At 38.5% G+C, this 14,152-nt stretch overlaps 1 protein-coding gene across 3 annotated transcripts in view; it reads left to right on the plus strand.

Annotated features, from left to right (window-relative positions):
• Positions 1-14,152, plus strand: part of LOC138624866 (protein kinase C-binding protein NELL1-like) — a 247,844-nt gene that overhangs the window by 49,731 nt on the left and 183,961 nt on the right. For all 3 annotated transcript variants that reach the window (XM_069705430.1, XM_069705431.1, XM_069705429.1), the window contains exon 4: positions 2,261-2,431. In XM_069705430.1, the coding sequence (XP_069561531.1) occupies positions 2,261-2,431 (171 nt within the window). The remainder of the gene's footprint in view (positions 1-2,260; positions 2,432-14,152) is intronic.

Genomic DNA, 14,152 nt, shown 5'->3' on the forward strand with positions numbered 1-14,152 from the left:
ATGGTAATTGGACCCAAACTTAATTTTGTAAACATCCTTCACAGTTTCTAGAATGATTTCCTGGTTCAACTTTGAGCCTCTGTGCTCACTGTAGTTTTGGTATGTGTGGACAGTTTCCTTTTTGATTTTTGTTTGTGTTGAGTTCTTATGAGTTCTTCTCAATTTCAATCATTTTCCAAACAGGAAGATGGATAAATCTGCTGCCCCACAGCTGCGATTGATATTCTGTGTAGTGGGTTCACTCTCTGTTTTCATAAATATGCATGAGAGGTGTTGAGCTTTGGTATTGAATAGGCTTGATCCCTGTGTGAGTCTGATTTTTTTTGTGCCTGAATATATTGGGATAGGTGGGGTTGCGGGCTACATTTTGGTTATATATTAGAGAGCCACACGGGCTACATTATATAGTTTTTGTGTGTGTATGGATGTGTGTTTGTGCTTAGGGGCCAGAGGTTCCAGTGTTGGGGTCATTTGCAGCCGCGGGGAAGCTGAAATGTCAAGACCGGTTGCCCGCGGCTCAGAACTGCTGCTGTCTGTGGCTGGCTGGCTCTTAATTTAGCATGGCTGATGAGGATGCAGAGTAGAGCACACATGGTGCCGAAAAGAGTTACATGTTGAACGCCTGCAGTCACCCGACAAAGTGAACATAGCACCGTAGGTTGAAATTGAGACGGAAATATCTCTCTTTTTCCTATTTGCTTAGACATACTGCTTTACTTAAAGCTTACACTGAGCAATCGCCTCAGTTGTTAATGCTTCTAGTCACTGCCCTTCATATGTGTATACACATTGTTGTTACTTCAGCTGGGTGTAGCGGTGTTCAGCGGTTAGGAGGGCATTTTTTCCATTAATATTGGATCAGCAAAGTCTGCCAATGCGATTGTGGTTTCTACCAGACCATGGTTAAATAGAGATAGTACAAGGTTGAACAACATTGAATTTTCATAGTATTATAACAGATTTTCATTGTGCAAATATATGTTTGCTCAACAAGCAGTAAAATAGATCTTATGTCCAAAAAACCTGTTCCCTATTTATGTGAAATTTTAAATCATGATATTCATGATAATCTTCTGATGTTTCCTCATGTCAGGTCATTTTCCTCCTGACCAACACTTGATTACAAGGTTAAACAAATGAGATGAATGACTTTAATGACCTGAGGCCAAAATGTCTACTTCTACCATAGACTGTATATAAAAGTGGACGTAGCTTCCGGCTATGAAAAATGAGACCAATGCGGAAGCGGCTTAAGCTCCAGTACCAACGGGTGCCACTGGAGGTTGGCTCCAGAAAGCCTCCGTCTCCATAGACTCCCATTCAATTAGTATCATAAAATTCTAAGTTAATAAATTTGTCCACGGGTTATCTCGGATTTCTATTTTATTTCCTGATCATATCACTTAAAGGATTCCCACCACTTTCCACTACTATACTTTCTGTTGGTGCCACCCTCAGATAAAGATGTCAGCTTTATCTTTTAATATGTTACTGTAGACTGACTTACAATATCCGTAGAGCATTGGTATTAAAGTTAAAAAAAAAAATAATCTCAACGACATAAGTGAAGAGTGGACATTTATTTTTTCTCCTTAATTCTGGTAAGTCTTTAGGCTAAGCAAATTTTCACTTCAAAAAAATTGTTGCCCATATTGTGACTCAATTATTAGACAGTTGGGTTACTTTTTCTTCTTGACTTTACTGATTAAGTAATCGACTGATTGTTGTAGCACAAATTTACAGGTATTGCAAGAGGTACTGTAGAGGCTTTCAACCTCCTTCTGAACCTAAAATATAATTAATTTTCATCTTTATTTCTAAAAAAGGTTTAGAGAATCTGCAAGCCTGCTTTGGAAAAGACCTTGGACATGTAATATAAATTTTGACTTTATTAATCCCAAAGTGGGAACATTTTGTCATCACAGCAGCATAGAAACACAAAAAGGTGCACACAGTAACAGAATAATTACAAATACGTATACAATAAAATAAGGTAGATAAAATTTATTTTTTCGTAAAAAATTAGAGCAATGAATAAACACACACACGATATACACAAAAACAAATGAAATAAAATAAAATAAATAAATACAGCTTGGGATGAATGGAAAGTGTCAGGTGCTATGAAATGAAATGAAATACAGGGCAACGTTATTTTAGGGTGGTGTTGAAATGCATATTGGATATTTCTATACTCCACATAGACTTTGTCAAGGAAGCTGAGCATCTCTGACCTCTGACCTCTTCTCTTCCCCTGCAGCTACTTTGAACTGGAGAGCAGCGGGGTGAGAGAGGAGATCCGCTACCACTACCGCTTCAAAGGCAAGCCGCGCTCTGAGTCCTTCCCCTACCGCCTCGCCGATGGCCAGTGGCACAAGATCGCCCTCACCATCAGCGCCTCACACCTCCTGCTGCACGTCGACTGTAACAGGTAACACACACACACACACACATCACACTTGGAAACACCTTAATGTCGCTGTCACGAGCGGCTGCGACGGTTTGTTTTTGCCGTGCACCTTTGAAGTGACATGTCTAATGAACTGTCAGTGTTTATCACTGTAAATGTAGTGTCTCTGTGGTGACACGCTGTTAACAGTGCAGACACTGAAACATCCAAGGACTAATTAACATGCACACGCACTGTAAAAGAGAAAGGTTGTATCGTTATATAACCTCCTGTATCTCTGTATAGGCTGGGTGTTGGTCTTATGCTGTTCCTCAATGAAGTGGACGCTAACAATGATATAACTGCTTCATTGATTGGCCGGTGAGGACCCTTCTCTAAAAGGAGCATTCAGTGAGAGCTGATCTATAAACTTGCACTTCAGCTGTGACAATCTTCCTCGTTCCTCACATTCCCTCCCGAGAGCCGGGAAGGCATCACTTGTCCTTTTCTTAATTCAGTTGCTCGACAGACATGCTTGCGAACGAGCGGTGTAAATTTGAGAAGCGGTAACGCTCCGTCACCTCTTGTGGATGAAAAAGCCATAGGACGCACTGTAGTATCGATTCATCCCAGACGCCTATTATACCCATCAGGCCGGTGGTTTGTCGATTAATTATTGCTGCAGTAGCTGTCTGTTAGATAGTGAAGATAAAAGAGGGGATCGGAGTGACATTAGGCAGAAAAGATCAAAATATAATTGGATAAAATTGGAATCAAAGGTTTTGGTTGTGCATTTCTTTGGAGGAGATCTGATGTAATTAAGAGATGGTGAGACTGAATGAGGTTGGTTTACAGCTACTTATCATCTGGTTGTAGTTTTGAGTGGTATGAAACTGAAGGTTATTACTAAGATTAGCTGAAGACTGTTTCTAAATCTTATCTTAAAACACATTTTTATTAAGTCTACTCATTTCCTGATGAATGCTGTATCTTGTTGTTTGCATAATACAGCTCTGCCATGCTACCGACATACAATCTCATGCTACTATTTTAATTTTACATTAAGTCTCAATTCAATTCAATTTTATTTAAATAGTGCCAAATCACAACATAGGTTATTTCAAGGCACTTAACACACTTAAGCCCTTTTGTTTACTTTACAACATTATTCAGAGGAACCCAACAATTCAACAATTCCCACATAAGCTAGGAGGGAAAAAAACATTACTTTAAGGGAAAAAAACCTCCGACAGAGGGAAGGAAAAACTCCCTTTTAACAGGAAGAAACCTCTGACAGAACCTGCTTTATCTCGCAATGGTCATTTAATATCAGTCAATCCATTGCCAGCCCTCAGTTGTACTGAGGATCAGCATTCAGTAATGAGTGAAATACAGCTCACAGCGTACAGTAGTTCAAAAACATCACACACCCACAGACTAAATCATCAAACCTGTGGTGTCTGATAAATCTCTGCTAAAATACCAGCGGCTACATAGAAACTTTTGTCTTCAGTATTTTAATAATTAAAAAGCCCTGTCAATTTCTCGAACAACATCCACCCCTGACACCCCTCCTATTGTCTTGAATGGCAAATTCGCTGCCAAGAGAGCGTCTTTAGCTGATGCTGTTCACCTGGGCCTTCATGGCTATATAAGCTGGCCCATGTGTTTAGTCTGTCTCTCTTGTTTTGGTTTACGCCTGGTTTGTTTGTTTTTTGATTTGCAATTAGGTTCAAGCCTTGAGTCGGGTTGTGTCAAATGATCCCAGACGAGCCCCCATTTGTTACAACCCGGCTCAAGGCTGGACAAAAAAAGGGAAGGACTACACATGAGTTGTAACTAAAGATACATTTATTTTTACAAGACCAGGGGTGCCACATCCACAAAGAAAACAACAAATAGTAAATAAATATTAATTTCAGTTAATGTAATTTTACCTGCAGGGAAATACTTTATGGCCCGGGATACCTGTTGTGGGACCCAAAATCATTTTATTACAATTTATTGCACTTTTCACTGTGAACTGCTTTGTGCCCCTGATGAGAAAAGTATTATGTCAATAAAAAACTTAATTTGACTGTTTATTGGATTAGTAAAATCTGTATATGACAATTACCACCTCTGTTTAGCTGTTCAGCAGTCCTTGAATTATGAATATCTGCTGATGCTAATGTCTGATAATCATAGTTTGTTAGTATTTTGTTAGTATAAAATTAAAATGTTCGCTCTGTATTCACATACATCACATACAGCTACATGGGTAGTTTGCAGCCAACAACTGCACTTTTAAAGTGTAAATTAATACAAATTCGACACTCAACTTTCACCAGTGCAACAAGTCAGTTTGCATTCATTCTCTTGGTCTCATTTACCGGTACATGTAAAAGGACCTGAAGGTCTTTATGCAGAGCTGAAACTGTCGAGATTTTCCCGGAACATCAAAGCAAGCGTGCGAATGTCAGCATACTTACCAAGCTCCTCCCACCATGCACTGGGTCAGACAGAAAGGTCCACCGCTTCACCAACAGACACTCTCAGCTCTGATTACATACAAATTATATTCAGCATGACCTGCAGCGGCACCAGCTGACACCACCTGCTGGCATATCACTTTTCAAATTGTCTACAAAATAGCAATTACAGCTCACGATGCCTTTCATCTGAGAAAAAAACACACGCCTTTTAGCCTGATGTGACTCTGTTATGAAGACAGACTTTTCCAAACTAATCTGTCCATCAGCATCATCCATCATCCTCTCAAAATCTATGTTGAAACCTTGCAGCTGTTGTATCAAACTGTTCTGTATATTTGGTCAAAAAGAGTTTAACTTGCAGAAAAAAAACAGCAGCTAAACTCTTAATCTAGCCTTGCTCACATAGCATTTGGCTTTTCACTGTAAGGGCAGTGACCTCTGCTTCTTCAGCTTAAATCCTTTAAAATCACCAGTTCCGGGGGTATTTACTGGCAACCGGGAACCTTATGCTATGTGGATGCAAAAATAATCTGTCAAATGTTCTAGTTTGGATTACCTAAAGAGCTGGAATGAAAACCCACCAAACTGCTCTGTATCTACTTCCATTTCATAAGTGACTTTGCAGGAGAACAGAGCATATTTTCCATCATTAAATCTATAGAGAAAAAGCTTGAAACCGATAAACACTGCAGTGAGCAGAATATGTCCAGAATTACCAATCAGCCTCTCCTTGTCCATATAAACTATATAATATAAAGTAATAAAGGCAGTTGCTAGATTCTCGTTTTAATTTGCACTCTCATTAAACACTTTATTTTTCAAGTTTTTGTAGAACTAATGCTGATGAAGTTATACCACATGAATTTAGAATTAGACATTCAATAGTATTTTTTGCCCCTCATGTTTTCTCAGTACAGCAACCGAGTAAATTCACCTCAATTCAAAAATTTTGTTCAACTGAAAAACAAGAAGAAATAGTAATTGCTAACCTGATACTCACTTCTATTCAGTGAAATGTGTCTGTGTGCGAAACAAATTGTCAGACCCATTAGCCTCGACATTTCAAATGGTTTAATTTTTGCACTAAATCACACTTTATTGATTTCAAGGCTCATTAAATGGTTTTAAGAATCCATAAATGTGAGCGAGGGCAATTTATCCTCACATCTTCAGCTGGACTTTTACCTGGTAGAGTTTCTTTGGCTTTTGCTTTGTTGATGCCTGTTTCACACTCAAACTGTGACATGCATTGTTTGGCCCTCTAGGTTGATATTGAACTATAAAGTAAATGAAGACTAGTAGTTACAATTCAAAGGCAGACAATACTTAAACTCCACTCGTCAATATTTATCGACTGGACCGCAACAGGAGAAGCGAGCCTCATAAACACACATTAGGTGGCGATAATAAACCGATTGGTTGCAAATCGATATTGAAAAGAAGAAGATGAAGAATAACAATGACACACACCTGCAAACTCGCTGGACTGTTCTATTACGTGTTCTCTGAATAACAGGAAGGACCTTTATCTATAATAGTACCTCTTTGAAGGACTCGAAGGAGTGAGTTAGTTACACCACTCATCGACCAAATGCCATGACTTCCTTTATCGCTGTCAAATTATAATCCCTCAATTCAAAGTAAAAACGTTTCGTACATGGTGCAGCCTTAAAGTAGGTTTTGACCCCTGAAAGGTATAATTTAACATTTTGGGAAATATGCTGACTTGCCAAAAGTTAGATGAAAAGATCAATAGCACTTTGGTGTCTGCTTGTTCAATATAAAGCTGCAGCCTGGAGACTGCTATCTTAAGACTGGAACCAAGAGGGAAAAGTCAGCATAGTTTTGGCTCGTAATTAATCGTTTTGACATTTTAGTTTTAAAAAATTAAGTGTGATTTGTTAATAGAGAGTTGCAGATATTGTTACTTTTGGATTGAGCTGACTCCCCGACTGTAAATAAGCAACTGTTTAACCACCACAACTTAGTAGTAAAATTGATAAATCCTAAAGGCCATGTTATTGCTTGTGTTCCAAAAATGCAACATTGAAAAACCAATGGCAACAACATTTTGCAGGAGGTAGCTTACGTTCCAGATATCAGAGAATAACTAATGTACATGTTCAACGTGATAGCAATATGACAATTATAATAATGATCAAAAGATTGTAAATGTATCTTGAATTGTAAGCTCATTTCGGTCAAAATTAAGTTGTTTTTTTCCCCAGAAGCTAGTTTCTTCTCACAAATGATTTAGTAAATATACTCAAAATCAATATTACAATAAGGCAAGTTTGGTTAGCAAACAGAGATGACTCACTTTCTCAAGTAAAAAAAAACAACAACTCCTGTTACCAGGCGTCATGCATTCATTGGAGGTAACCAAAGGGCACTCTAGGTAATTAATACAACACTTTCCAATGTCACATTTCATTCTCCTGCTTTTACTCCCATTAATAGCTTTAAAATATCTTATTTAAAACACAGCAATGAATTCAGACACTGTTTAAATGTCTTTGACCCACATTCATAACCACCGCCGTTGTTATTAAACAAATGTAAAACTCCATTCATCCTCTGTGTTGAGTGTTTTTTAGACGTTGCAGTCAGGAACATTCAAATTGCTCATCAGTACTATGTTGTTTACGGACTGCTTTCAGTTTATAAAGTCTAGCATTTCTTTTTCTTATTTTCTATACTTAACGATTAAATTAAACATTTGTAAGGTAATGTAATTGATTATGCAACACATTTTTATTAGGGATTTGAGCTTGGTTGCTGCATGAAAAACACAAGGAACAATAACATTATCCTCTATTTGAAGGAAATGATCCATTTGGATACCCCTGCCATACATGTCTGTATCTTTGACACTGTTCGTTACAAGAAGTAAATCCTCTGGCTTTCTGCAGGGCAGCAGCTTCAATTTGTACCTGTCATTTTGTTTGACTGCAGTGTGCTGGTCTCTGAGTCCACGTTAAGGACTTTTACCTCGGGTTAAGCTTTGGTCTTAATCTGTTGGTAGATCAGAAACTGGGGAGTTCACGGAAATGTTTCTGCTTCTGTGTCCTTCGCTGTCCGTTTTGGAGAATGATCCAAAGAAAGCATAACAGTGGTAAAGTCGTCTGTAAAATACAAAATGCTGACAGTGTACATTTTCATTTGGCTGCGATGAAGTAGTCAGTGAAGATCAGAACTTTGTACATACTCCGTAATAAAGTGATACAAATAAATGCCATCTGCACAGACATGGAATCATGCAGTATATTTTTAACATGACACAAAAAATAAAGGTTAACTATTGAAAGTATCAGCATTACAACAATATTATTGTTTTTATAGTGGTAACCATAAAAAATCATGGCATAACCGTATGCGATATCCAGTAAAGATAATAATTAAATTGGTTTTATTGTTTTGTTTTTTTATTTAAGTCTAAAGAAATCAGTTTTCTTTATAAAACCCAATATCACAACTCACATTTGCCTCCAAAAGCTCTGCAGCACATACTCAGACAACATATTGCTCACTGGCTCCATTGCAGAGATTTTGGAAATATAATCTGACAATCCTGTCCATTAAGTCACATGAAACAAGCTTCCCCCCCGATCCTTTTAACAACAAAGTGAATCCACTGGTCCCTCAATTCCTTCATGGACACGGTTTTCCACTTTGCATGTTCTGGCTGGTTCAAGTGGATCTGTGAGACATCGGGAGAACACTTGAAGTAAAACGACCATGAAGTTGTGTTTTTCTGAGTTCAGTCTGCAAAACATTCTTACATAAATGTCAACCAAAGACCCAAATCAAGCTTAAATCATCGTTATAAGACTATGTAAATATAAAAACCCAAAGTATGTCATGAAATGTTGAATCAAAGCTGCTATCTCGGTCTGTAGTCTGACATAATAAACTAAAAATAACAGACCTTTTCGAGACCTTGCACAATCCTGGCAGTAAGAACTTGGAAGTTACTCCAACATCGCTTCCTCTTCTGTTTGTTTTCTGATCACCACCTTGTTTGGTAGTGAACCTGAAAGTGAATATTGCACTAATGAATCCATATTGCTCAGGGGAGACGTCAGCATTAGCGTTCATGGACCTCTGCGTTTTAGCCCAGACGTGACTAATTGTGTACAAATTTGGCTCACCTGGTCTCGCTGCGCCGCCGCTGCCGAATCGCTCTCATCTTATCTGACAATATTTAATCTTTGCCCGTAATTATGTTTCTTCTGTTCACTGATTAATGTGGTTTACCTCGAAGCTCATCAGCTCAGTGTGTTCACAGGCATAAACATCTCTTTTCCCTGCCACTCTAACAAATGACCCCGGTCAGTTACACGGTTTTACTAAATAAATGTCCGTCCCTAGATTTATTTTATTAGCCTGGCAAAGCTGAGCGCCCCTGTTCTTGTACCTTTAATTTACCATTATGTAAATCTGAACACGTTTAGTGGGCTCTTCATTTTCCAGAGTCCATCTGTAATGGGATGGAAAGTACAGCAACACCTTGAACAGAGTCAAATGAGATGTTTTTTGAATAAAAGTGCACACAGAAAGGGCTTCAGAAGTCAGTGATCCGTCCTGCTGTGAGGTGACAGGTGTATTCATTAACATGTCCGCTTAAGGATGTCATAATAAACACCAAAGTTCAAGAAGAGCAACCAACTTCTGTCTGTCCTGTAATTATCAAATTAGGCATTTAGTAAAAGGTTTAGTGGCAAAATAAAAAAATATTGTCTGGCCAGTGGAAATGTTAAAACTCACGTAAAGGATTTAAATCTTCTGTTCTTTATGGGGAGCAGTTTTTTTTTTTTTTTTTTTTTTTTTTTGGGGGGGGGGGTAACGTAAGTGGCGTAATTAAATTACAAAACAAATTAATTTAACATGGACCTTGTTACAGTTTCTGAGAAAAATATATAATTAAATTGCAGTTACTATTAAAAATGTGGGCGATTACAAAGGGATTTTGTCTCAATGTATTATTTTAAATAAAAAGCTAATATGTAGATTACAATATTCATTCTGTTGCTTTGCAGTTTTTCGCCGTGAAAAAATGCCTTCCGTCTACGTCAAATTTTGAGCGTCCTTTTTTGATGTGTTCCCTTGTATGAATTTGAACCGCCTCTCATTGCCGATTAATTCCACGTGCATTTCTCTGAGCAACAATGCCATGACGCTCGCATGTCATTGGATAAAAGTCATTCAGGAACCAGTTAAAGAAAACAAAACTAATTGTGAACAGCACCCAGCCCCATAGTTCAGAACTGAAGAAGCCTTTTGAATGAGAGGTGAACCGTCCTCAAGAAACTCTTAGAAGTCCAGTTGCCTTTGGGTAACACTTAGATTCAACATGACCTGGATAACTGAGAATCTTCGCAGACAGTACCCAGCCCTATTGATAGTTCTATCATCAATCAGCATGGAGTTGACCTGAATGTAGACATGGTTTAAGGTTATGGGGACATTTTGGGCTTTTACTGCAGTCGGTTGTGATCTACATACGTGTGATTTGTTTTGGTGGTTGTGTTTTAAAATCAAAACACTCCAATCTTAATTCAAGTTCTCATCACAGATTTTGGAATACAAATTGACAGTGTTGAGTGCTGTTGTGAGGTTTACATAGTTCGAATTGAGTTTTTAGGACTTTTCAGCTTTATTGCCCAATTTCAAACATTTGTCAGAAAAGTAATCAAAAAAATAAAGCTACTTGACTTTGATGAAGTAACTACATTTTCAACAGAGTAATTACTTTTCAAAAGTGACCCTCCCAACACTGATGTGGAGCACTTTTTATCTTCAGGTTTTGGATGATCATCAAAATGTTATTTGCATTCTTGTCAGGGTCTGTGGGCAAAGCCGTAAGTTTGGTAGCTCTCTTTTTACAATCCGCTGTTATACTTCAAACCAAGTCCCATGTTTTTAGTGAAGCAGTTTATGCTCCAGCAGCTCGGGCTAATGCAAAATTGAATGGTACGACGCGGTAAATGTGATATATTCCTCCCTTATTTTGTATTCTTTGGCTTTGCATTCTGTTATAGATCATTATTGTCGAGACAGTTATTTGCTCTTTGTCAGTGGCGTACATTTGTGTGTCAAACTTCACCAAAGTTCCACTTTCTGATCCCTGCGAGTGAATCCATCAAAATGCAGTGATTCTATTATTCCTGTTTTGCTGGTGCGACTAACTCTCAGGTCAGGACACCTCAGCTGTGTTTCTCTCTCTCTCTCTCTCTCCTACAAAATAAATTCTCACCGAAAGTCAAAGTCACTCCAGATCAAAAAAAAAAAAAAACTTCTGCTCCGCTGAAGAAGAAATGTTATAAACTCACCCGTCCAGATGAAAAATACATTTCCTGTTTTGCTTCTGCAGCATTTTAGGAACATTTCAATGAACAGCTCAGACATTTGGAAATAATGACACGTATTGGAGCACAACATGTTATTGCACTCGAATGTGTGGAGTGAGAAGATCGCTGCAGTGTGTTCATATGAAGAGTCAACGACATTTTCGGCCCTCGTCTGTCATTTTCAAATGAATTTTTTTGGGGAACAAACTGTGTTTTTGTAGGTTATTTATCCCCCACAGTCACATTTGTGTGATATCACCTGCAGTGGTGCCACTGCAGAGCCGGGACGAGATCAGACGCTTACATAACTGTAGTGTGTAATTGTAATCTCTAAATTTTCCTAATTGAATTAGTGGCAGACACCCAGTCCGTATATACCCTTGTCGCACGCTCCTATTCATCTCTTTGTTTTGGCCACTGAATAGCTAATTGCAGTAATGACATTGGCTCTGCCTGTCACTTACACCACGTGGTCGTCCCCTGCACTCGCCGAAGGTCATTTCGTGTGCAGACCTGGCTGGTGTTTCCCAGGAGGGCGGCCTTCGCTCCCTCGCAGCGACGTCCACTTCCTGCCGCCGGCGCTGTCGCTTCTCTCCTCGCTTTGACACCGAGTACAGCCAGGACTCTGCCGCATGTGCGATCATCAGGTGCGATATGAAAAGTCAACCTTCAAGCAGCGTCCAGTTAAAAAGCGGAGGAAAAAAAAAAAAAAAAAATTCTCCTCGATGGCTTCATCCTTTTCAGGGGTGCAGCACAGAAATAAACTCCGGACAAAAGCAAAAACCGACCTTTCTTAAGATCTCGACCCCTTTTTTCACTTAGTCTTCTCCATGCCTGTAATTTCTCTCTCTCCCTCAGTGGGCGGTATACAGGAATTCATAAGACAATAAATGTCATGGCCTGCTAGGATCCACAGTATAAACATTACTTGACGGATTGAACAACTGGCCTGAAAGCAGCAGGGCTAAAGTCTATGTTTTATCATAAGGGTGGTGTTTGAGGAAAGATCACATGGTCATTCAAATGTTCATAGCAAATATTGTAATCTGCTAATCAAATGTACTGGATCTGATAATCAGATGTAGTTTATAAAGGTGACATTTTATGAGAAAAAGCTCATAGAATTTCCAAAATGAAAAGGGTTTATCCTCTGGGAAGCATGTAAATCTGTGAAACACTCCAAATCTGTCATTTTAATAGCTCGTTATTTGCAAGTTGTTGGAAATGATGTGCCGATAGTGTCACTAGAGGAAGCGTTGGACATTCTAACGGACCGGCATTAACATGTATAAAGCTTATTGCAAACAAACAGACAGAATGAATTCACAAACAAACAAAAACGTTAACACAACGTAAGACAGCTTTTTGCTGAGCTTATAACTGCATCCAAGTTTTCAGTAGCAGGTCTAGTTCCCCTGGTTGGCATGGAAACAAGTCTGGACAAAAACCTTTCCACTCATTCAGCTCATTTACACTACGAGTCATGCTGCGCACAACAACATACCATCCAGCAGAGAAGATACATCAAGAAGACACATCATAATTTGTTTACAAGTGGGAATAATACAAAAAAAACAGTTTAGAGACGTCGAGCGTGAACGGAGAGCAGCACTGTGACGTGTACGGAGCATCCAGAGTAACGATTCCCAGTTACCTGACCTGAACTGTAGTATGATTGCATATCCACTGGATTTGGCTCCTTGTGACTTCTTTCTGTTCCCCAAAAAATGTTGACACATATTTTGACGCGAGCTCTCTGCTCAATTTTTTTTTAAATTTTTTAAATTTTTTTGACAATGTTGTTGTTTCTTTTATTGTACTTTGTAGCTATATGTTTATGCATGCATTTCTTTTTTTGAATCCTGAATTGCACATTTTACTGCTATGCAAATATTTAAAAATTTAGATAAAAACAAAAACAAAAAAAAACATCTTAAAGACCCTTTTAAAAGAGATGCACGCAACAGAAGGGGAAACATCTTAAAGGAATATTTGGATTCATTTACAATTCCTATTTTCATGGTTTTTATGATTTTTATCCGCAACATTTTACTTGACAAAATAACTGCTGAAATCTGGAAGCACAGATACATTGCTACAACAAAATCTAGTGTTTAATAACTTAATAATTCCAAACTAAATAGAAATATATAAGTACTATGTTGGTCAAGGTAGATCCAAGATGTCAGTCTGTAAATTGTGACTAATGTTTAGGGTTGACAGTATCAGTTATAACTTTATAATGGGAATGAGTTGGGCAATTTTAAAGAGTCAGAGATGAAGCTGTTTTGTTTTCTTTGCTCCTGTCTGGATATCTGAGACTACAACTCATGTTATGTTTATGCATTTATGTTAAGGACACATTATTTTAATTATTTACTTTTTGTATTCTCTCCTGGAGATTCTTGTTGGAGAGAACATTGGTGTCGCTGCGACAGAACTTGTACACTCATCAATGACAAGCTTTACATGTGGAGAAGCTGAATAGCTGAATAACAATTGGACCCTATTTTACAAAATGTCTCCAGTTTTGTGGGAAGTCAGGGGCTCAGTGGGGCTTTGTGTTAGTCATCACTATACAGAGGTGGTTTGACTTCTGACAGGATTCTTTATTTCCTTGTTATCCAAGGTCAAGGATTGGAAGACAGATTTATGGATACAGCTCCGTGAGCTGCGGTGAGTCGTCTGAGTGACGGTTACAAGTTGTCTTCATTTAGCTCTGTAGTTTCCTCGAGTGAAGCAGGTGACTAACAGAGCTTAAAGTGTATACGTATATTTAATTATTCTAAGAAAAAAAAAATCCCACAAAGACTCTTTTGAAACCTGCTGAGTTGAGTCATTATGGACACACAATGGTTTCAGCCGTGGTACATTAACAGCAGAGACAATAATACGAGTGCACGCAGAGGGCAGGCTTCCAGTGGCATGGCTCGGTATAT

The sequence above is a fragment of the Brachyistius frenatus genome, unplaced genomic scaffold (genome assembly GCF_029030835.1).
Source record: "Brachyistius frenatus isolate BFR_SWC_R1_liver_20210118 unplaced genomic scaffold, ASM2903083v1 Contig_56, whole genome shotgun sequence".
NCBI classification, from domain to species: domain Eukaryota; kingdom Metazoa; phylum Chordata; class Actinopteri; family Embiotocidae; genus Brachyistius; species Brachyistius frenatus.